Below are 23,267 nucleotides of genomic sequence, written 5' to 3'. Positions count from 1 at the left end.
TTGTAACAGGGCCGTACCTGAGACAGTCAAAATAAGGTAAAACCTACATTTTTGCTCAGTCCAGGACTATAGATACCGATTTTACCCCCTATCAATTATGCGAAACTAAAATGAGTTTTTTTTTTTTTTTTTTTTTATGTAAATGCAGACAGTACAGAAACTATGCAAGGTCAGCGTTAGTGGTGGAAAGTAATAAAGCCTACATTAGTCTAGCATGCTACTGTAGCCTACATACAATTTTGAGGTAGTTTACTTACATATGTTGCTTTATATACTTCTAGGCTACTCAACTATATTTCAGAGGGAAATGTACTTTTACAATACGTATCTGACTGCTATAGTTGGACTTTGATTTTACATTCAAATATAAGATGAACTTATATGAAAAAAAACGATGTTTAAAAGGACATACCCACACTAGTGTTTTGCAATCGAGTATTTTTACATCGTGGCATTGCTACTTTTACTTAGGCCTAGGTGAAGGATCTGAATAGGCTTCTTCCTCCACCACTGAAATAAAATTGTTGTCACGGTAATATTATTATTAGGTCACTTTTAGCTGTTTGACATTTCTAGTCATAGATCCCCTTCAGGCGTTCACCTGTGTGTGCCAGCAGATGAACCTGTAAAGTCACATCACACCTCCACCTGCTGCCTGTGTTCACACAGGGAGATCCCGCCCTCATTGCCCAAGACCAATTTCTATTGGACGGCGGGATGAGTGAGTGATGCCAGTGTGGAGCACCTGGTAGTCGACGGGGCTCTAAGTGGAGTTGCGTACAGGGAACTGACTAAACAGCAATGCGGACGAAGAGGGACAAAAACAAGGGGAATAGTCCCGTTTTTTTGTAACAACCCGGCGGATCGGGGCTTTGCTTGGTCGTAAGGCATGATTTAACAGGGATTAACGTTACGCCTCCAAGACCGCACAGAAAAGGACATTAACAGGCTTGGAAGCAGCTCCGGGGCGGATATTTTCCCGACAAAAACCCTTAACCACAGTCGTATTCCCAGCCGCGGTCGTGTGGAATAGTCAGCTAAAAGAATGATTGCGTGAATATTTTTTTTTATATTGTCTTGTAGCGTTTTTTTTTGGCCAGCACCGCTTTCCGTTTTGTACAGACTCGCTATGGTCGACTCTCCTACCATGAGGAAGACTTTTGTGGTCCCAGACATAAAGCCGTTGGATTTGTATGACTCTACTAAAGCAAAAATATGCGCAAGTGTCGGATGGCTATTGGCTAAATCCTACGGCAGTGCAGGTAGGTTTTAGTTTAGGCTGCGGGCCTGGTGAGTTATTACTATTTAGAGAGGTCGTATAAAGACCACCATCCCATTGTTGACACTTCTGTTCAGCAGTGTAGCGAAAAGCACATGCATGTAAGTGAACGAAAGTCTGTGTATAGCTCAGCGATTTTCAGCACAAAGAGCAGCATATAAAAGGGGGACCATGCACGGTACGCATTTTTGTGACTCTGACACATGTCATTTGTTCTCACTCAATGTGTGGTCACATTTTATAGGTAGCCTGTGTGTGTGTGTGTGTGTGTGTGTGTGTGTGTCAGATTAACGGGCCTCCCTCCTCCCTAGGCCTTATCACGCTAACCCGTTTTGTCGCATTTCTAGCCGATAGGCTGTAGTCGCAAATTGCAGGCTACTGGGTATGTTTTTAATCCGGTTACATGCATATAGCACATGGGGCGTAGATCAATTTCAGTACCATTCTTCACACTTGGTGATGACAGCCCTAGTAGCCAATATGAACACCAGTTTTCTTTTCTGCAATTCATAACCAGGATCAAATAACTGCGTGATGTTCACTTAGTCAAAAAAGACTGACATGTCATAGCAATTTTTCGGGGGGGGGGGTCTTTCAGTCTCCTCAGTCAACACACCTCAAGAGGCGCTAGCGAAAAACCATCCAGCCACTATTGATGCAAAACACACCCACCTAAGAAAATAATTTCGTTGCATACGTATAAGACATCGTTTTAGACAAGGCCATTATACAGTCTATGGACAAGGTTTAGAACAGCGTCAGCTTTTGACCCTGAGGTGATAACAAGTCTCTTAAATTGTTTTAGAACCATATTTAGTAAAGATTAGATCTCACAAAGAAGACACCAACATAGTCCTGTTTGAAAAAGGCATGGCATGCCCTTTTTCATTACATTTTAACTTTATTTTACTGGAAGAACACACACACACACACACACACACACACACACACACACACACACACACACACACACACACACGTTATCTTGAGTACATTTATTAAAATAGCAAAAGACAATATTTAAAAACAACATTCTTATTCCTGGGATGTGCATGTAAATAAATACTCAGTTGAAGGTTAATGGTCACAGACTCAGTTTTGGCAAGAAGGAGTTGTGATGTGAACTCTATTTTACTTTAACAACAGGACTTGCGTGTTACACAATCTCAGGCTGGCCTTGGGTCTAGGACTGTGGCTGCTGCAGCCTCTCTGTGTGCTCTGTTTAGCAGCACCTCAACCACGCCCTCTGGTCAAAGTCACTCTCCATGCTAAGATACAGGAATATGAGGCCAAGATTTTGTTGATGTGTAGTTTAAGCAACTCTCAACTTACTGAGAGTTTTCTGCAAAGTCAAGATGACATCATCAAGTCCCTTTCCTAAAACTCAACAACAAAAAAGAACGGTCCTCAGCTCTTTCAGTTCAGTTAGCCTTATAATAATAATAATAATAATAATAATAGGCTACATTTTTAATCTCTGAATCTTTGCAATACAAAATGGACTTTCACAAGGACCGCACACTGTATACATCTCAGGTCTTTATTTAGATAGAGGAATGTTTTTTAATGGGAGCTTGTAAGGGCCTGATGGCATAAAAAACTAAATAAAAAAGATCTCTAGTCTAATATAGGTTATCCTAAAATGAATCCATGTGCAATCATGATAATCCGAAAGCTGCTTATAGGCTTGGCCTGAAATACCTATGTTAGCATGAAAAAAGCCTTTCCATGCTAGAAGCAAGGGAAACAAGTGCAAATACAGTTTTAAACAAAGTCCCTACAAGATTGTGACCTTTGACTTTACCACACCCAAACCCATACTGCAAACTGAACCATCTCCAATAAACATAACAATTTACATCCATGCCAGAGCTTAACAGTTTCTCTAAATGCTAAAGAAAAGAGCTGCTGCAATTATTTTCTGGCCTCCTTAACCACGGAAACGGAACCATCCTTTTGAGAGGAAAGGAGATCATGCCATCCCCACAATTCCTTGCTCTAGCAATAGACGGCACACAATGTGGGTGTTCCTTATAGACTGTTTGATCTGCCCAGTTACATAATGTTTGGACTCATAATAACATTGTTAAGAACCAGCATCAGATCTCAGTACATGCTCTAATTGACTGTAACTAGTTAGTGCTGGTTCATATATGTCCTATATGTCAAAAAGTACTTACTATACTATTTTATTCTTTTTTGCACATATAGGTCTATTCATATTTTCAACATTTACTTTATTAGGCTATATGTATTTTAAGACTTGCGTGGTAAATATTTGGCTGCTCGGTACCGAGGCAGTGTCTTATGATCTTTTGTAATGCCTTGAGATATATATATATAAATATAATGTCCTCCATCAAGGTTGAATAAAAAGTGGTCAGGCAAGGATGACATTTATGATCTGCCCTTGTAGTTGTTGTGACAGATGACTTGACAGATGACATAAGAGTGACTCAAATTAGTCTGTAGCTTTTACATTGGAATGAGACCAGAAACCTATGATTCACCAGTTTGTAGGCTTGAACATTTCTCATATAAACTGAAATGTACTTAGGGATGATGTATGCAAATTCTATTTTTCAGTTTTGCTTCTTATAGTACATGCTACTTATATAATTTGTGCGTGTTTGTAATTCATCTGTAAACGACTTCCTTACCACTTATAAAACAGCTTATTACCCAGCTTAAACATTCCCTATTTTGTTCATCAGTCTAGTTGGTATCCTCTCCTTTTTTTTTTTTTCTTGCAGTGAAACCAAACAACCTTGTACCTGTATGTTTCAAAATGTGTGTTTCTTTAACATATTAGCTCCACCTAGCTACAAAGCTGCTTGTATCACACGGAAAACCTATCGAAATGATTACTCATCCTCTCCCAATCTTTGTAACTATGGTGAGTCAACAAGGGACAAGGACCTGAGGAGGATGTTGCCTTGCTATTAGTGTTTGCTCAAGATGTAGAAAGTCCAATTGGTTTACTATGAAACTCTTCCAGACATGGGTAAACACCTTGATACAGTTACTGAATTGCAGTGTGTTTCAAGATAACGTGCTACTTTATTTTGAAGTGATTTACCACATCACACAGGGAATTACAGAACGGTATACAAAGATCTGGTTGGGAGTTGGTGTCAGGACTAGAGATGGTCCGATACCATTTTTTGCTTCCCGATACCGATTCCGATACCTGAACTTGCGTATCGGCCGATACCGAGTACCGATCCGATACCAGTGTGTCATATATTTTATTATGTTTTAACAAGTGTATACTACTATCCCTGTATGGATGTGATATTATTTCTATCTTTGTTGTCAGTCTGGCTCAGGTGAAACATGAACGCCACAGAACTTTCTTTTATTATGCAGTTTGACAGTCAGTTATAACGGAAAAAGAACATACATAAACTACTTTAACGTAGATTTTCTTTAGGGCTTTATTACATGGTATCGGATCGGTGCATAAAGTCCAGTACTTCCCGATACCGATACCAACGTTTTAGGCAGTATCGGAGCCGATACCGATACTGGTGTCCTGACATCTCTAGTCAGGACACTTCTGTAAGGCGGATACTTGCCAAGACACAAATGTATCTTGTGTACTTTGTCACTCTGTCATCCAATGTTGTCCTTTTAGTCTCTTAAGCACCCATAATGCAATCACGCTCTTGGTCTATAGGATGTCCTTCTGTGTACACTGGCCCTTTTTAATACAATTTAAAGCTACTGTTACTAATGTCATACTAGATCACTGTCTGTAATGATGTGTTACAGGACACACAGCTGTTAGGGATAGCATATTCGTAAGTGGACCTGTGAATGTATAGGGAGATGGGAGACGCATCCTGTGTACAGTAGTGCTTGAAGTGTGCTTTTTCCCTTCTGAGCACATACTGTCAGACGTTTTGTTCATTAATCAAATGCGTACGCATTGTTCGTTTGCATGCATGTATATTTTTCCGTTTCTCAGTTAAATTTGCTGAAATTAGGCACAGAATAATAAAGTCTTATAATGACAATCTCTCACAGTCTTGTCTGAGACGTCTAAGCTGTAATGTTTATGTTGGCATTACCATTTCACTCGGAACTACTGGTCACATGTAGAATATGGGTGTTCACATAGTCCCTCTCACCACTTCTAGTTTTTGGGGCAACAAAACAATACCTGCTTTGTTGTATTAAAAGTGGATAATCATCTGTGTTTGATCTTTTCCACCACATGATGAGGATGTTTATAGCTCACAGCCACCAGCCTTATCAAAACGCATGTAATGCTGAGTTATTCTTTTTGTAAAATGTTCTCCAGAAGTGGCATAGTAAGAAAATAATTGTTACCAAAAAGTACGCACTTATGCCTAAACATGACGTAGGTGTGGAAAAGGTTGTTCTTGAACTTCCGGACCGTATGCTTAACTTGCACACTTCTGCATATCTTAGCTATTATTACTTATTTCATGTGTCAGGGTTCCTGAAGGGTTAGGGTAAGCAGCCTGACAGTTTAGATTGTCAAATCCAGCAGGTTTTTCAAACTGCTGTGCCATGTTGTTGTTGTTGTTGTTAGAAGGATCTACTCAATGTTCACTGTTACTGTGACAACCTTCTTGAAAGCCAAATCTGATTGTTCCACTTAAATGTAAAGTGAGAAGTGCGTGGTGGGGTCATTTCAAACCTTTTTTCCCCAAAGGAGCCAGCTTGGTTTAAACTGGCTGATTTCAACGGACCTTTGTTTGGATATGTTTATGTTGCTCTGTGTCTGTTGATTACTGTCAGACACGTGTGGTAATGTCTGTAATGTGACTAGCACGCTAGCTCAATCAGTCAATAAGGTAGAAGACACATGGCTCCTGTAGCCAATCGAGCAATGCAGGTCAGGACAGATAGGAGCTAACACAGCTGAACTGACTACAGCCATGATGTCAAGCTGCGTCAATGCCATAACACTTTTAAATACAGTTTTACATGACTACATATAGTGTGTACCAGTTCTATATAACAAAACTGAAATGAAGCACTGAAATGGTGCTGCTGTGTTCTTTCTCGGTTTGTTTTTGTGTGTCGATAATAACAACAATGTGGCACTGCTGTAGAGAAATTCTCGTTTTTCTTTCCTCCTACTCAGGAAGGTAAGAGGCCAGGGTCAGCTACAGCACAGAACAACTGCAGGTGGTAGGGATTAAGTCTCTTGGTCCAAATCTCCTCACTATGCTTGCTTGAACCTCTCTACTTCACGAGGCATCTCCCTGCTCACCCACCATGAACATGTGGTGATGTGGTAAACATTTTTACTCAGAATAGTAGATAAGGACTGACCCCATGACCTGTGAAAGGGACATAGGGGCTGTTGCTCCAGTTTATGCAAACACACAAGCTTGTGTTTTTAATCCAAATATTTCCCTGGAGGTCTATTGTTGTCAACATTATGGAGGTCACATTTCTTTTTGCTTGGGCTAAGTTACGCTTAAAGCTGCCAACTGGTCTTTTTTTTAAACATTAGGTGTGTGATCTTTGTATGGCTACCTCAATACATACATGTATGGATATGGCAACCTCAAGTTTGTTTCTGTGACAGATGTGACACACAAAGTCATCATTCATAGCCAGACAGGGAAATCATGCTCATATCGATCTCTCTCATCTCACTGAGTTGTGGCATTTGCATCCTGCTTTGCCTTCTGGGGAAGTTTAAATTGTGGGAATATTTTTTTTTTCTCTCCATTTTACATGTATTATGTGAATAGGCTAAAGGTGTACATTATGGTGGGCATGTCACAGTGATTACGGCAGTAAAGTAAGCATTGTAGTTCTGGCACACAGGAGCATATTTACAACAGAATGGACCATGGGGCATGACGGAGTGCGAGTGAGAGACAGAGAACAGGGCATTGTCTAACCTCTGAAGCTGGGCGTTTTGTTTAGTTGTCTGATGTCAATGGATCCATTAGATGACTTTATAATGATACAGCAACATAGTGACACCTCCCTTGTAATAACCCCTTTGTTTCTCTGTTAGACACAATCGTAGACACTCACACGTTACTCCTTTCTCTTTTCAGACAGACTGCGGGTATTTCAGCTTGTCAACTTTTTTCCCCGAAGGCCCTTTAACACTTATTCCAGTATGTTTGCACAGAGACACACAATGCAGAGAAACAAGTTTCACAGAGGGTGTGCCTAGCATATGCTTTTAGGATAATGTTTACTCTGATGTTATTTACAGAAAGACCAGTCTGAACAGATTCTTAAACAATCTTCAGCTAGTCACTAATAGTATGCTACGAATTGCCTTACTACATTTTCTCTGACTTGAGACAGAATTTGAGTTTTCTCATTTGCTTTTGATAGTTTTTAGGTTGTAGGTTAGGTTTGGATCAAGTTGCTTATTATTGCTACTGAGATTTAAATCATCTTTGAAGATCTGAAAGAGCAATTTTCACTTAAGCTTTGTACAAAAATTAAGCAAGGGGTTTAGAAAAAGGGAAGTAATGAGTGGCAGAGCATCTTGTAATCTGCAGATGCCAACCTCTGAGCTCATCATGCCCCACTGACCTTGATGCTTGCTCTGCTCTACTCATTTACATTAATCTGCCTACAAACCTGGCAGAAAGCATCCTAATTCATACATCTCCCTCAACACAGTGTTTGTTAAATGTTTGCAACCAGTTCTCTAGCCACAATTGACACATCTAATTGTCTGTATGTTTTGTCTCTTGGTAGAGAATGTCCCTGCAGAGCTGCGTGACCCCTTCTACTGCGACCAGTATGAGCAGGAGCACCTTAAACCGCCAGTCACGCGCCTCCTGCAGTCCTCGGAGCTCTACTGCCGGACCTACAGCCTATTATTGGGGGGCACCGGAGCCGAGGCACAGCCCAAAGACAACGTCACCCTGCTGCAGCTCCTCACTCAGAGAGGCATAGTCTCCAAAGACCAGGACACACCAGTTACTGATGCAGACCTCCGACATAAACCCATCAAAATGGTAACATTATGGTTCGGTTATGGGAACAGTAAACACATAGGTGATGACGCCGCACCAGTCTTGCATGCAGTGTTGTTGGTATTGGCCTAAATGGATTGAACTGTTGTTTGGGTAGAACTGCTGTACGTTTGTCTCTCACCCTAAGGAGTAAATGTCTCCCTTCCATTGAACAAGATGCTCTGCTATCCAGGAGTAGAAAAGCAGAAGAGGTTGAGTGGGCTTGGTTGTTGATGTAGGGGCTTGTTTATGCTTTGATTCTAGGGATTAAAGGACATCAAAAAGACCCCCACACATTCAATCCTGCCCCCATCCCCACCATGCTGCCCCCAGCTGATCCCAGAGGATGAGTGGATCCAGCTGCTAGGACAAGGGCAGGCATGGTGACACAAGGGATGACTACTTTAATTCCAGGGTGTGAGAAGGAGAGAGAGAGTCTAGATTCAATAGATGGTCCAGATCAGAACAATGGTTAAACAGTTCTGGTGTAATTTAAGATTCTGTGTTGAGAGAATACTCTGGGCTGGCCTAGTAAGTTAAATCAAGAGAAACTGGTTTGTCCTCTTAGCCCTTGACAATTCTCGCTCTCTCGCTCTCTCGCTCTCTCTCTCTCTCTCTCTCACATTATAATAGAAAACGCACATAACTCAAGTTTATTTTCAAATTAGGAATTATAGCAGCCTGAAAAGAAGAGAAATGTTTTTAGGTTTGATGGAACATTTACTGCTTTTTAGCTTGAGCTGATACAACAATTACTCACTGTAACTCAATTTTGAAATATTCCTACAAAACTTCCGTCTAAACAGATTATCTTTCTCAAAAAGTGGAATACAACTGCATTTCCCTGGCCAGATTGGTTCATACATATATAAGATGTTTTTTGAAAGCTAATTAGGGAGTCACCAAGGATCTCTATGGATAGTGTTGTTGTTAGGTGAAAGCGTTTTGCTCCACTGTTGCTGTCTGCTGGCCACTGCAGCCAGCACTGCCGGTGCTGTTTTGATGATTGGCTTAATTGTATGCTTGAAAAGGTGTGCATGCATCTATGCTGTTTTCTATACTAATTAGCACAGACATTGTGTGACCATTAGCAGTATAGCCCAGTGATATGAGAATGTGGATGTTGGTTAATGTAATATTGTGGTATAGCTATATCTGATATGACACAATTAAAGGAGAATTCCGGTCGATTTCAACATGTAGCTCTGTTCCCTTGGAAGGAATCACTACACATGGGTAGGCACTTGTAATGACATTTCAAGCATGTTTAGAGGCTTAAAACATGTTTAAAACTTGCCCTGTTTAAGCCTGTTAGGTGCTAACGCTAGCAGGGGGATAACACGGTGTAGGCAGCACCGATTGTTTTCTTTTTTTTGCTACTGACAGCACTCCAAATTTCCAAACAACAGAGCTACGTGTTGAAATTGACCGGAATTCTCCTTTTAATGTAAATGTAAGTTGTACTTTGGAAACTGACAGAGTAGTTGTTTTGTACAGCTACAAATGAAAGACACACAGGAAGAAAGCTGGTAAGGACAGAAGGGAGAACCTAGTGTTTTGCCTTACCCTGTAACTACCTCCATTTCCACAAGTCTATTTACAAATTCTAACAATGTAAGTCTCTGTATCTATTACAGTCTTTTTAAGTGCTGCTATGGTGTATTGGTTTAGTTTTTTTTGCCAAAATGTAGAGCCTAAATCATGTTACATGGACCCTCCTTTTGCATTGAATGTAAGGTCATATAGTCCTCCTACTAGGAGTGCAAGACTGCAGACAGGACTACATACCAAGGACTTCTGATTACCACCTGCACTCAGCTGTGCCATTTTAGACCATCAACAAAAAGGAATTTAAAGGCAAAAATATATTTAAGAAAAAGCATGAAAGATTTAAAATTGTAGTAATAAAGACTACATCATTGTCACTTCAGCACCAGCAATAATGGACTGATGGCACAGTAGGTCTCTTTCATGCATGATGTTGCTGTTATTTGTGTGTGGATTTGTCTGCTTGTGTGCATCTCAGTTCTGGGTGATGTGTCCAGGTCAGACCATGGACCACCTCAGCTGTAAATCTCAACCATTAAACTCTTATTTTGGCTGTTGCTGTTAATGCTGCATTTGTGGTTTGCTGCTTTGGTATATGAGCATTCCAGTCGCTGCTGGGCTCTGAGCTTGTCTGTTGCTGACTGGCACTAGAGCTACAGTGTGGCAAGCAAAGAAGTGGGTCATGCTGCAGCAGCATTAGAAGGATGGAGCATCAATGTGGGTCTTGGCCAGTATACGGCTTTGGAGCAACAGCAATCTGCTGCCGCACTGCTGTATATTAAAGCTTCGCACATCCATGTTAAACAAGAGGATAACATATAGTGCATGTACATAAAAGTATGTTGAGTCATGCTTGTCACTGACATTACTGCCAGTTAATTTGCAAAGCCATACACTGTTGATGAAGACTTTTTTTTTACACACACACACACACACACACACACACACACACACACACACACACTTACTTACACTTTTGTTGTTCATTGCTGATAATTCTGAAATTTGGCTCATGTATGAATTCAGGGATCTAGGTTTACTCTAACCCATAAAGATGCCTGTAGTGGCTTGGGTTGCTACACCAGCATCACTGCAGAGCGCCAATGACCTGCTCTCTTTAAAACTACACACTTGGCGCTATGATCAAAGTAGGGCAAAACCAGACACATTAGGGCTTACTTAACACATGTAATATTGTACTACAGTTATTATTCTCTTGATCAAACTGTACGCTTCTGCTACAGGATGATGCCTTTGTTTCTAGACCTTGAAATTCCTTCGTTAATAGTTTGGAAAGTAAGTCCCATTTTCCTCTGAATTGTAGGTAATATGAGAAGGCCAGGTCTAAAATGAAATATTTTGACAAAAGTCGTAAAGTTGTATTTTTCTTTTATCTTGTTTTTTGTATGCTGTTAATACTACATAACATTTTAATTTAGCTGTAAACATGTCTGAAAGTCTAACTTGTAACGTGAAATATGCAATCTTTAAATGTGATATTATTTTCAATTGTGGATTAAGTATATGTTATCTTGTGGTGACTTGTTAACCCTGCACACTGGACATATCTGTGTACATGCTACTGACAATAATTTTAGGAATTGTATGTGTTACAACATTGGCATCTTGTGATAGTGTCCGCAAACCCCCCCCTCCCCCCCAAAACTTTAAACCATTAAGAAGATTTTGGTACATTGATCTGGTTAATTAAACACACAGAAGTATTGATGCATATTGAAACGGAATGTCAATGACTCTGCCCCTGCAACCTGAGCTAGCACCAGTGCCTTTACAGGCCAGGGTTGTCATGAGAGGAAAGCTTTGTAGATGGCGCATCCTTGGGGCTCCATCCCCTACTTTGTGTGTGTGTGTGCGTGCGCGTGCCCTACTGGTAACTGTCCTTCTGGTGGGGGCCCAGCCCAGATTAAAGATAATCTGCCATGCAGACTGAACGTAATCATCCACGATTGGTTGACACACCAGAGATGACAATTTACGCACCATGCACCTAACAGAGACAGTGAATATAATCATAATTTTCCATTTCAAACATACTGATATAGATTACACTAGAGATGGGGTTAAACGTGTTCCCACAGTGACAAAGTAAGTCATGTAGCCATAATGCAGCTAACCCTCTTCCCGGTCCTTTGTTGGTTTTGGATAGGCACTGACACTTTGTCTTAAATCATACTGCTGTGTTCGCAGCTTTTTGGTCAAGTGAGCATCAGTCAGGAGCTTAGTTGAAAATAGAAGTGGCAGACTATCAGAAATGCTAACCATCATTTTACACCATTTGTTCTGCTTTGGGCCTTCACTGATGAGAAGCTAATGTGGAGTAGTAGTTTAACTTATCTATCGTATGTTAAACAAGTTTGATGTACAGCTATTATAGACTGTTTTTCCTTGCTTAAGCATACGTTGTCTATACATATCGTTGTGCTTTGAGAGAACCTCCTGTCTAAAATCCCCTGCTGGGGCCCAGACCTGCCTGATCTACTTGTTTGTCTCCCCCTCAGTCGCCACCAGGCAGGGAAGGGGGATGGTGTTAAGTCATATTTCAGACATAATCAGATTTTGCTCTCATCATAATCTCACTTAATGATTAACAAGATGCCTTTGCCTTCTTTGTTTGATGCAGATTTGTCAAATAGAGCCATAAAGATTTCTTGTTGATGGGGTCAATTGATGGGGTATTCCTTTTTCCTCTCTCTGTTACATCGGTTTGAGGGGTGCTAACGGTTTGCCCGGCTGGATGTTTCTGAGCAGAGAGCCAGTGCTAAGCCAGGGGCACGGAGCAATGCTGCGGTCAGGCTTGTGTTGAGATGCATTGTGGGTCAGCTGGTTGGTTGTTATGGTGATCTGGCAGGCTCTATGCTGGGTGCTCCTCTCTCCCCTCTCATTAAGGAGACTTGTGATTTAGCTTAGCGAGCTCTCCTGGGTCTGCAACATCAAATCCACTAGCAACCCCCCTTCTTCCCCTTTTATTCTGCGCTTTTTGTCATCAATCACCCTCTACTCCCTCCTCTGAATAACTATTGTACAGCATGACAACAGGGTTGGTCACCTTTACTAGTTCTGTCATTCTTTCTGGATTCTCGTTCATTTCCTTTTTTCTCTCTCTTGTAATCCTATCTCCTTTCAGACTGTGACAATAGCTCCAACCTATGATTAAACTTGGCTGTGGCTAAATGCAAAAATATGTGACTACCTTAAATCACTTTGAGTGTTTGAAACACAGCTACGGGCACAATTTAGCAGCAGTCTGTTTCTTTTGTTCTGAGGCCTCAGAGACCTGAGAACAGAGGGTTGAAATCTATATCACAATCCTAATTGTGAGTTGAGTTGGGGTTAGAAGTATTTTTTTCAATATTGATATGCACTCATAAATTTACCCTTGTAAAATGAATGCAATCCAATACAAAAGCTCAGCCATAAATAATACATTTACAGTAATAATGTTTAGTTTAGATTGACACTGTCATAGAGGTATTATGTAATTGTTCAATATGTGTTTTTATTGTTAGTTTGTAATTTGAAACATTGAAAATCAATAGAAAATCCTAGTCCTAAAAATGATCTAATTAATGTTTGGATGAACTGTCTTTTGTCGTTTTAGACAAAACTCTTCACACATGCAAAACAGTAACTTAATTTGCTCAGGATTGTTATTTTATTTTGGACTACAGAATTTTGTAAAAACTGTAATACAATATATTCATAAAATCATAGTATGAAATCTAATTGAATTTGTGCCCAGCCTTACTGTGTTTCATTATCCCTGTTAAGTAATAGGGCTCTGAATCAGTCAGATTGTGGCTAGCTGTGTAAAGCCCTAGTCTCTATAGCAGGCCATTTCCACTGAACAGACAAGTCATGTCAGACACAAAAGCAGTAGCCCTAGTCACGGCAACAGTGTTGGGTGGGCAGGCCAGCCAGGGCCACACAGCTCCCAGTGACTGACTGTAGCACATCCAGAGAGCTTGGCCCAATGCTATCTGACAAGCCTTTGCTGGCATAGCCCGCCCTGCCTGCCACAGCACCGGGTCTGCCCAGGTCAGCACTTTACATCAGGGTTGAGTAGGCAGACATGCAGACAGGGCTCATACACGCAGCTGTACCGCCACCAGTCCCCATCTAGGGCAACGTAAGAGGTTAGATGAAGAATGTCTGGCCTCTAAAGTGGAATTTGTAAGTAGTTAAAGGGAACAGGCACTGATTTGCACAGATTAGGCTCAAAACTGAAGGTTGAAGGTTGAAGCAGTGGCCCCATTACAGGAATGTGTTGTTTGTGACCTGCCTATCCTCTCTGTTGGCCTAAATTGATTATTATAATAACAAAGGGTGTGTTGCCGTAAGCCAATAGTGCTGTTGGTTGGCATCTGAAAGTGATACAGATAGAGGAGACAAAAATAGAGGGATCATACATTAAATATATTTACTCTATACAATATGTTTTATATTGTATAACCTCACAGGCTAATCATTTTCCCCTCCAGTCTTTCTAGCCCTACAGACTTTGTTAATGAGCTATAGTCCTATGGAGGCTTTATAAAACTAGCAAGAACTTTATTTACAAGCTACTGGGATTATCTTAATTGCAAAGAAAAAAAAGGTATAAAAACCTAGACAAATGACAGGAGTGCTCGATCATGAATAAACCCAAGAATTCATTTATTTGCCAGTTGTCTTTATAAATGCACTTAAAATTGTATCTGTATAATTGGCTACAATATGGAGTTCAGACATATAAAGTACTGTTGGTTATTGCCCCGTGGCAAAACCGAGCACAACTTCTAATGAGCTAACAGGTTTATAGAGTTAAGGCGCTCTCTCTGAGCTGATGATGTTGGCGGTGTATTTTAATGGGCTCTAGCCATTAGAAAGTGCTCTGTAATGGTCTCTCATCAAGTATAACGAAATACACTTAATGTTTGTTGGATAAAAATGCTTGGTAATGTCCACTATGCTGAATAACAGTGCTATTGTCTAATTGTTGTATTTGTGTAAATTAATGTGTTAATTTAGATTAGATGTTATATCCATTATGCTGTCTGACAAAATCTCATTCATACACCAAAACTGCAGAAAAGACATGGAACACCTGCTTCTTACAGAGAATGCTGTCCATTGTTGTGCTTCCTGGTGATCTAGTTACACCTCGTTTTATCCTGTAGTCTGTTGCACATGAGTCATACAGTAATATTTCCCTGCGCAAAAGGGAAGGGAAGCACACAGAGGAGAAGGCAAATAAAGGTAAAGCAGCTGAGGAATGACAGTCCAGGGACACACATGTTATCATATCACAGGTCCATTGCTTATTTAACGACTTAATGATTGTACAAACATAGGTCCAAAGTTCACTCACATCTACTAATGTGTGCGTTTGCTTGCTGAAAACTCTCGTCAGTGTTTCTGCTGACTCACAGCTGCCTTCTGGTGACCTCTAGAGGATGCTGCTGGTAAAACAAAATGGTAGCGTTGCAGCAGTTAGAGGTGATCTCTGCTCTGCAGTAAACAGTGCATTGCTAGAGCAGTAAAAATGTCAGTGTCCAGCATTATTGTGTTAGCTGTATTTGATTGATGCTGTCTGGGCTCTCTGGCCTTCGATGTGAATGGTCCCACATCTTACAGTTCCTCTCCTTTTCCCATGTGATTGGTGCAGAGTGCTCACCTGGCAGTGATAGATGCCCTGATGGCTGTGGGAGCCATGGAGACGGTGACTGCGGTGAAGACATGTGGTTCTGCTGAGCTACTGGGTGGAGCCTCCAGCTCGGAAGATGCTCTGCTTCATTGGGTTAATGGAGTAAGGAGCAAGCCACAGAGAAATTATACTTGTTATAAACACACATCTTTATTGTATCCTGTCAGAAAATCACTTATTGTTCAGATTTTTATCTTCCTAAGACCTCTGTTGTGGATGATTCAGGCCATGTTTAGCTACAGAAATAAGGATGCTGTAATTCTTTGTAATACTGTCTTAAAAAGTTAAACTCACAATATATATGTAGATCCGTGATCTATGCGTGTTAACCATTTTGTCTTCTTTGCATGCTCTCAGTTAAACCGGAAGTTAAGAGAATGTACTGAAGAAGCCCACAATGAGCAGCCCATTACAGAGCCCCAACCTGTTCAACCCTCTGTGAGTATTGCATTACACATCCACACATCACTATATCCAAACACATGATAATCTGTCGAGGATTATGCACTCAGTTCTCTCTCTCTCTCTCTCTCTCTCTCTCTCTCTCTGTGTGTCTGTATTAAGTTCATATTTCTGGTTCTGCTGTACTTGCCTACTCATACTCTACAAGCACAACCTGTGTTGGTTAACAAAATAAAACTAAGGGTAGCGTCATTGCTTTGTCAGCAAGGTTGTCTTGTCATTTCAAGAAAGTACTGTCATCACAACCCTTTCTCTAGTTTGTCTAGTTCTTCCACTGTAGGCTTAATACCTCTCCTTGTGCTCCTGTTCTCCATTCCCTTTTTATTCTCTATTTCCTGTACCTCATCCTTTCTGACAGTGTCCTACTCGCTGGTACTGGAAACTTGTTCCTGTAAGTTCCCTCCTTTCCTCTGCTCCTTCCCCCTGTCCCCCCCATCCCTCCAGTGTCTTCATCAAATGTATCAGCAAATATCTGATGGTCAGGTGTGTTTTCTCTCTCTCCATATGCTGATGTGAGAATGCTAGTGTGCATCACATCCTAATCTTCATTAAAGTGCACGTCGCAGCATAAACGTCAATAGGGCGGGGCAATGCTTGTTGACAGTCGAGTGGTGCATGAATCACAAGCAAGCAAGCCTTGAAACTGCCATGTACAACCGGTTCCTCTGGTCCTCTGTGCAACAGAGGTGTGTGTTTGTGTGTGAATGGCTATGGGGGTTAACAGAGACAGGCTTCTAGTCAGCTAGTCCCTGCAGACAGTGGGCTGTTTGTATATATACATACTGTAGTTGTACCTGAAACTTTTTTCCTCTCTCTTGCCTCCTGAGACTTGTCCCACTTTCTTCCGACAAAATCTTCCTTCTTTCTGCTCCGATTAAGTCATTTGCATCTTCCATTTGTTCAGCATGAGCATTATTTGTTCTCGTTTCTTACATTCATACAGCAAATCCTTTTTAAAGCATTTTCTGTAATGTGTCCCGGTGCGTATTGACTTTCGAGTGTCTCACCCAACTTCGAAAAAAACAGACTTTGATGATGGTCTAACATGAACTAATGTGTCAAATAAATAAAATAATAAATAAACATTAACAAAGTACTATTAAGGTCACACTGCAGTATTTGATTGTCTTGTTTGTTTTTAGCTCCGCTACAGGAAGGATAAAATACAGTCCAAATATAAGCCCATCTTTCCAGTGGTGAATGAAATCAAAGACCTGTCCAGTGGTTGTGCTGTTGCTGCAGTCATACATTACTATTGTCCTGGCCTGCTAAGACTTGAAGGTAATAACAGATTTGTAACCACAAACAGCTTTTTAGTACTTCACATGTTTCTGTCAGTATAACTCTTTTTTTCCTGTCTCTGTAAGATGTTTGTATGAAGGAGTCCATGTCTGTAGCAGACAGCCTATACAATCTGCAATTCATCCATGAATTCTGTGACAGCTGTCTGAAGAGCTGCTGTCATTTGTCACTGGAGGACATGCTATACACCCCACAGGAGCTTCAGGTACTTACATTCACACTCCTGATCAGTAATCGACTGAGACAAAAATATTGAGAACTGTGTTGTCTTTTGAATGCCTGATTTATTCTGTCTGTTCTGTTTAGCTCAACTTGCTGAGCTTCCTAGCAGAACTGCTTAACTGGTTTGAAGTACGGAGGCCAGAATTTGTTCAGCCAATAGACACGTTGGGTAAGTGTCGCCAATTTTGTGTTACTGTGTAATCCTAGTAGTATCTGTTATAAAGTCTTATTGGGGTTTTCTTTTTCTGTTTTAGATGGATCCACACCATTAACACCAAGTAGCTTGAGTGGCAACAGGTACAGATGCTCTCTGAATATAATGGTGCCTTTGTAGTCTGGAATATTTTTAGTTTGAACTGAAAGATTTTCTCTGCCTTACAGTACCTCCCCTTCTATCTTCAAGAAGCCTTTCCTCCCCATCTCCTCTCCTGCGTCAGGTAAGATGAAGACAGTGTACTGTTATCATTGCACAGCTACAGTGTTTTGTATATGTTTCTATCCTTTTACAATGTGGTTCACCTGTTTCCCTCAATCCTTGTTCGTTTTTTAGTTGTGCTTTGTGTTTTTGTGTTTTCTTATTTCTATGGCTATGGAGAGGTTTTGTACATATGTTTTAATTTTTTGTATTGGTTTATGGCTTGATTTGTGCATCTCTATGTGGTGTGCATGCCTTTACGTGTCTGTGTGTCCCCCATTATACTCAGGATCTTTGACTCAGTCTACCTCAATGTCTCATATAGAAGGAGTTGGAAAGACATGGAGCAAGAAACCTCTCAGGTAGGACTTGTATATAAGTACCATTTAAACCTTTTTAAGAATACTTACTCTAGCTTTGTTTTTCTTCTTAGCCGCCCTTTGTCAGCAGTATCCTTCAGCATTCCTTTTGGCCTGGACAGTGATGTGGACATTGTGATGGGCAACCCTGTGATAACCCGCTCTGTGAGCTCAGACCAACTTAACCCAACAGGCCAAAACATGACCCGGGTGCCCTACACCCCTCCTGAAGACCTCAGCCATTTTCTAAGCAAACCCCCTGGCCCCAATGGTCCACAGAGAGCTTCTTGGGCCACCCAGACTCCCAGTATCCCAAGGTTGGCAGAGGAGAACGGCCTTGTGGCAAGTGAAACAGGAGAGCTGCCTACCATTGAAGAGGCTCTACAAATTATCCACAACGAAAGCAAGATGGAGCCTCGTTTACACCCTGATGGTGCTCCTGATGGCTTCTACCTCCACTCTCCTGATGACCCTGCTAGTTCTCGACATAACAACAACTTAGCACCCATCAGCTTCTCTGCCCCTACACGCTCAGGAATGATGTACCGGCCCACGGGAGAGTCCAGGGAGCCCACTCGCACTAGAAACCCCTCTGAATGTTCACGAGATGATGACTCGGTCTTGAGAGACGGCAGTGTGGACTCAGATGCATCAGAAGACCTGCCGAAGGCCCAGTCCACTCCAACCACACCGGCTACCGGTGCACACTCTGCCAGAAGCAATGGCAAAGAGGTGTCTGATAGTGGTGTAAAGATGACCAGTTTTGCAGAACGCAAAAAGAAGCAGATCATGGAATCTCCCAAAGCCAGTGACCCCTCTTCATCTTCTTCTCAGATGACCATGGGGGCACAAAAGTCTGAAGAAAGCCCCAGCAAGAGCCCACAACTCAATAATGAGATGTCTGAGTTGGGAACACGGCTTGAAGAAAAGCGCAAGGCTATCGAAGCGCAAAAGAAACGCATTGAGGCCATTTTTGCAAAGCACCGGCAAAGACTGGGGAAGAGTGCCTTTCTGCAGTTAAAGAAGGAGCAGCATGAGGACGAAGGTGAGGGGGGAGGAGGGGATGGCCAGGTCAGCACCTCATCCACAGAAGAAGACCTCTCTCGCTTGACACTGGAAGAAAGGCTAGCTCGAATGGAAGAGGAAGAACAGCAGGAACAAGATGAACAGCGCCCCTCAGTGGCGGATGTCAGTAATGTCAAAGTAGGACTTCAGCTCAACAAACAGGCCAGTCATTCCAAAGAAAGGGCAGGTACACCAGGAGAGAAGGGCTCTGGGACTCCTGGTGAGAAAATGGTAGCTCCACTAGGGGACTATAACAATGCTGTATCCAAGCTGACTGCAGCTCTTAGCTCTCTGCAAAGTGACATGCAGCGGCTGACCGAGCAGCAGAACCACCTAATCATGAAGAAACCTGTAGGTGCCAACAACAAATCCTGGGTAATTCCAGCCAGCCCTAAAACCCCCACCCCAGCCGCTGCACGCATGTCGCGTGAATCCACCCGAGATTTAAATTCAACCTCCTCCTCTCCGTCTCCATCCCGCAAAATCACACACCACACCACTCCTCCTAAGTCGCCTAAAGTCCATCGTAGAGCCCAATCTGTGCCCCCTAAAAGCCCAAAACAACACCAACACAGTCGTCCCTTGGACATTAAGGTCCCAACCCTGTCAAGGATTATCGCCGCACCTAAAAACGTGGACCGCATCCCCCACCTTCGTCGTGTAAATCCCTGGCAATCCCAAGACCAGACTTTGTCTTCATTCTCCATTGGTGACTCTGACCGCCTAGATGAGCTGCGCTCATCTGGACCAACTCCTGTCCCCACGACGACAGTGAATCCTATACCAACTCCTGCCTTGACTCCCCGTCCTGCTGCAGATGACGCATTGTCAGAAGTAGGCTACAGTGACGATCATAGTATATTTAGCATGGACCTGGAGGCCGGGCCCTCACATGGAACTTTGGCTCACAAGGAAGGGCTTGCACATGGGGGTTGCAGCTCTGGTGCCCCATCAGAGTGTTCCTTCGAGAGTGATGTCCCTGCAGGGATGTTAAATGGCAAACGCAGTAGCCTGATAGAGATCTCGCTGTCTGCTCTGCGTGGAGATGGGGAGGAGGATGACCAAATACCTGACGCTTTCTCTGACTCGATGAGTGACCGGACAGAGCAAGAGGGGAAAGGAGGGGTTGGTTTCTTTTTCAAGGTAGGTGACTGATTGTTATTACTGTATGCGCTTTTCTAAAAATGTTTAGGTTTAGGCTGTTTTTGTAAGGTCAGTGCATTCATACCTTTTTTCTTTTTTTCTTTTTGTCTTTATTATTAGGATGAGAAGGAGCGACCGGAGGACGAAATGGCCCAGCGAAGAGCAGCATTGCTGGAGAAACAGCAGAAGAGAGCAGAAGAGATGAAAAGACGCAAACTTGAGCAGGAAAAAGAAAAAGAAGCCAAGTGAGACTTTTATTTATTTATTTTTTTATTTATTTTTTTCAAATACCTGTATTCGTAACCAAATGAAGACTGTAGCATTTATTATCTTAAATTAAGATTGCAGTTTTTGCAGCATATATAATGATGATGATGATTAACTGATTTGTTGTCCTGTGTTTGATGAATTGAACAAATTGTTGCCATCACTTGTATGATACATCAGGATCATGTTTTTATCATTGATTTTGCAATGTTAATGTCACACATTGAACGTTTTACACATTATATTCCTGTACTTTTAGCAAGCCTCAGTGGATGAACATTGAGGGTTGGGGGAATAAGAGTGAGGACAGACCCCAGACTCCAGGCACCCCTCCAGCATCATGCACCCCACCAGTCGAAGGGACTCCCCAGCGCAGAGGAGACTTCACTCGGCAGGAGTATGAGAGGAGACATCAGCTCAAGATCATGGAAGACTTGGACAAGGTGCTGAGGCATAAACCCACCACGGTTCGCGGTGTCAAGAAGCAGAGACCCAAGACTGTGTTCAGAGATGACTCCGTCCTCTCTCATAGCCCTGCCAAGGGTTTCATGGGTAAATAGTTCTGAAGTTTACCCACAATTTAGTATGCCCTCTTCCTACACACACACACACACACACACACACACACACACACACACACACACACACACACACACACACACACACACACACAAACAAACACGTATTTGATTTTTCATTATCATTTCTGTTTCCTACTTCTAGGCTCCAGGCTGAACAAGGTGTACTCCCAGTCAACCATGAACCTTTCCTCCGTAGCTAATGACTCTGGAAGCCTGAGTGTCAGGAAGTCCCCCAGGTAACCTGCACAGTGACAATGGCTTGTATTTTCTTAATAAATGCTTGGAAATTGGGAGGCACATAATTCAGCCTAAAACAGTGTTCTGATTATTTTACAACAAGATTATTTTAAATCCCAAAGAAAAAAGTCTTTTACATATACCTTTCCTAAAATATTGATAGCATTATATAAGATAAACTTTAATTATTTCTAGTAAAATGAAAAGAATTACCTCTTTTATTTTTATTTTTCCAAGATCGTTTGTTCATTAAGTATACATTATTATTGATCATCTTTCAAAATGTGTCTGTAAAGTTTTTCTACAAGCACCCGTTGTGTCCCATAAAATATTGTCAGAATATTGATATTAAAGGTATTCTATATGTGTGTTTATGTATTATTGTATACCAGCTACAGGTTTTGTTTGCTGTTATCAGGGGCAAAGGTACATGTAACATGTACACATAGCATCAAGGTATATAACTCACTTTCTTCACAAAACTCTTTGTACTCCCTCTAGCCGTTCACACTCTCCCTCTCGGCTAATGTCACCAAGACGTACGAGTGCTCACAATGGAGAGAAGGATTGGGAGAATGACTCCACTATTTCCTCCCCTGCCTCAATCCCAGAATACACAGGTCAGTGATCTATTCCACACTAAACTAGATTATGAAAAATGAATCCAGTAGGCAGTGTTTTGTTGGCTTAATGACATTTAGAAATGCTGTCTTGCAGGACCAAAGCTGTACAAGGAGCCTAGCTTTAAGTCTAACAAGTTCATCATCCATAATGCTATCACCCGCTGCTGCCTGGCTGGCAAGGTCAATGAACCACAGAAAAACAAGATTGTAGAGGTAAGCCATCCTTCTGTGTCAGAGTCCAACAAAGAGGTCCACCCTAACTAGGCTATACGTGACTGTGATCTCTGTTGTCAGCTGCACTCACCTTGTGTTACTTTTTCTGTCTCTCCCTCTTCAGGAAATGGAGACGAGCACGGCCAACCACTTCCTCATCCTCTTCAGAGATACCAGCTGTCAATTCAGAGCAGTTTACACCATGAACCCTGAAACTGAGGAGATGGTACGGCTCACTGGCATTGGCCCCCGGATCATCGCACCTGAGATGGTTGAGTCCATTTACAAGTACAGCTCTGACCGCAAGCAGTTCACTGTCATCCCGTCCAAAACTATGTCAATGAGTGTTGACGCCTTCACCATCCCTGGTCACTTTTGGCAAAAGCGCCCTGGAACTCCCAAGAAGCTTGGCACCCCCAAATAATGTCATATGGGTGAAGATGGGTAAATATGTTACCTTTCAGGGAACCAACTCCCAACTTGACTCCTATTGTCCTCTATTTTGGCCAGTGAGGCACTTGAGAGGCATTACCCAGTTAAACTAGCGGTGGTTTTTGGCCAGTTATCAACCTGGACTCTGAGAACAATGCAGTCAGCTTATACATGCCAAGAGAAAGGGCCAATCACTCACTCATTCAGCCATGTAGTTACAGTTCTCTTGAGGGCTTCTGATTAGCTCTGCCTAGTCTACCTAGATTGTAAAATATAATGTGACTGATTCTGTTGGGATGAAGAATTATCTTTCCCTTGCACCCTGCCTCCTCATGCCTTGCCTTACCCTGCCCCTGGAGTCGTTTTTGCAACTCTTAGGTAAAAAGAGGGGACAACCACACTGCCTTTGCCCACACAGCAGTATTTTGGGCCAGAGTAGTT

At 42.0% G+C, this 23,267-nt stretch overlaps 1 protein-coding gene across 2 annotated transcripts; it reads left to right on the top strand.

Moving 5' to 3' along the window:
• The first annotated feature begins 750 nt into the window (after positions 1–750).
• Positions 751–23,211, top strand: camsap3 (calmodulin regulated spectrin-associated protein family, member 3). 2 transcript variants are annotated; one of them, XM_078268944.1, is made up of 17 exons: positions 751–1,262; positions 7,994–8,256; positions 15,467–15,607; positions 15,863–15,943; positions 17,110–17,248; positions 17,335–17,474; positions 17,576–17,660; positions 17,746–17,788; positions 17,873–17,928; positions 18,232–18,268; positions 18,340–20,473; positions 20,594–20,718; positions 21,000–21,292; positions 21,464–21,557; positions 22,060–22,178; positions 22,276–22,394; positions 22,519–23,211. In XM_078268944.1, exons 1-17 carry the CDS (start codon positions 1,130–1,132, stop codon positions 22,816–22,818), a joined length of 4,302 nt encoding a protein of 1,433 aa, XP_078125070.1. In that variant the 5' UTR covers positions 751–1,129; the 3' UTR covers positions 22,819–23,211. The 2 variants fall into 2 exon arrangements, with proteins under 2 accessions (XP_078125070.1, XP_078125069.1); XM_078268943.1 differs by having other exon boundaries at positions 18,196–18,268.
• Positions 23,212–23,267: the final 56 nt, after the last annotated feature.

The sequence above is a fragment of the Sander vitreus genome, chromosome 15 (genome assembly GCF_031162955.1).
Source record: "Sander vitreus isolate 19-12246 chromosome 15, sanVit1, whole genome shotgun sequence".
In the NCBI taxonomy this organism is placed as follows: domain Eukaryota; kingdom Metazoa; phylum Chordata; class Actinopteri; order Perciformes; family Percidae; genus Sander; species Sander vitreus.
This window is presented reverse-complemented; position numbering and strand designations above follow the sequence as displayed.

Excerpts from the sequence above, each read along its gene's own strand:
- camsap3 (XM_078268943.1), top strand. The coding sequence starts at position 1,130 with ATGGTCGACTCTCCTACCATGAGGAAGACTTTTGTGGTCCCAGACATA. Across the intron at positions 8,257-15,466 it reads GACATAAACCCATCAAAATG|AGTGCTCACCTGGCAGTGAT; the intron begins GTAACATTATGG and ends TGATTGGTGCAG. Across the intron at positions 17,789-17,872 it reads AGTAGCTTGAGTGGCAACAG|TACCTCCCCTTCTATCTTCA; the intron begins GTACAGATGCTC and ends TCTGCCTTACAG.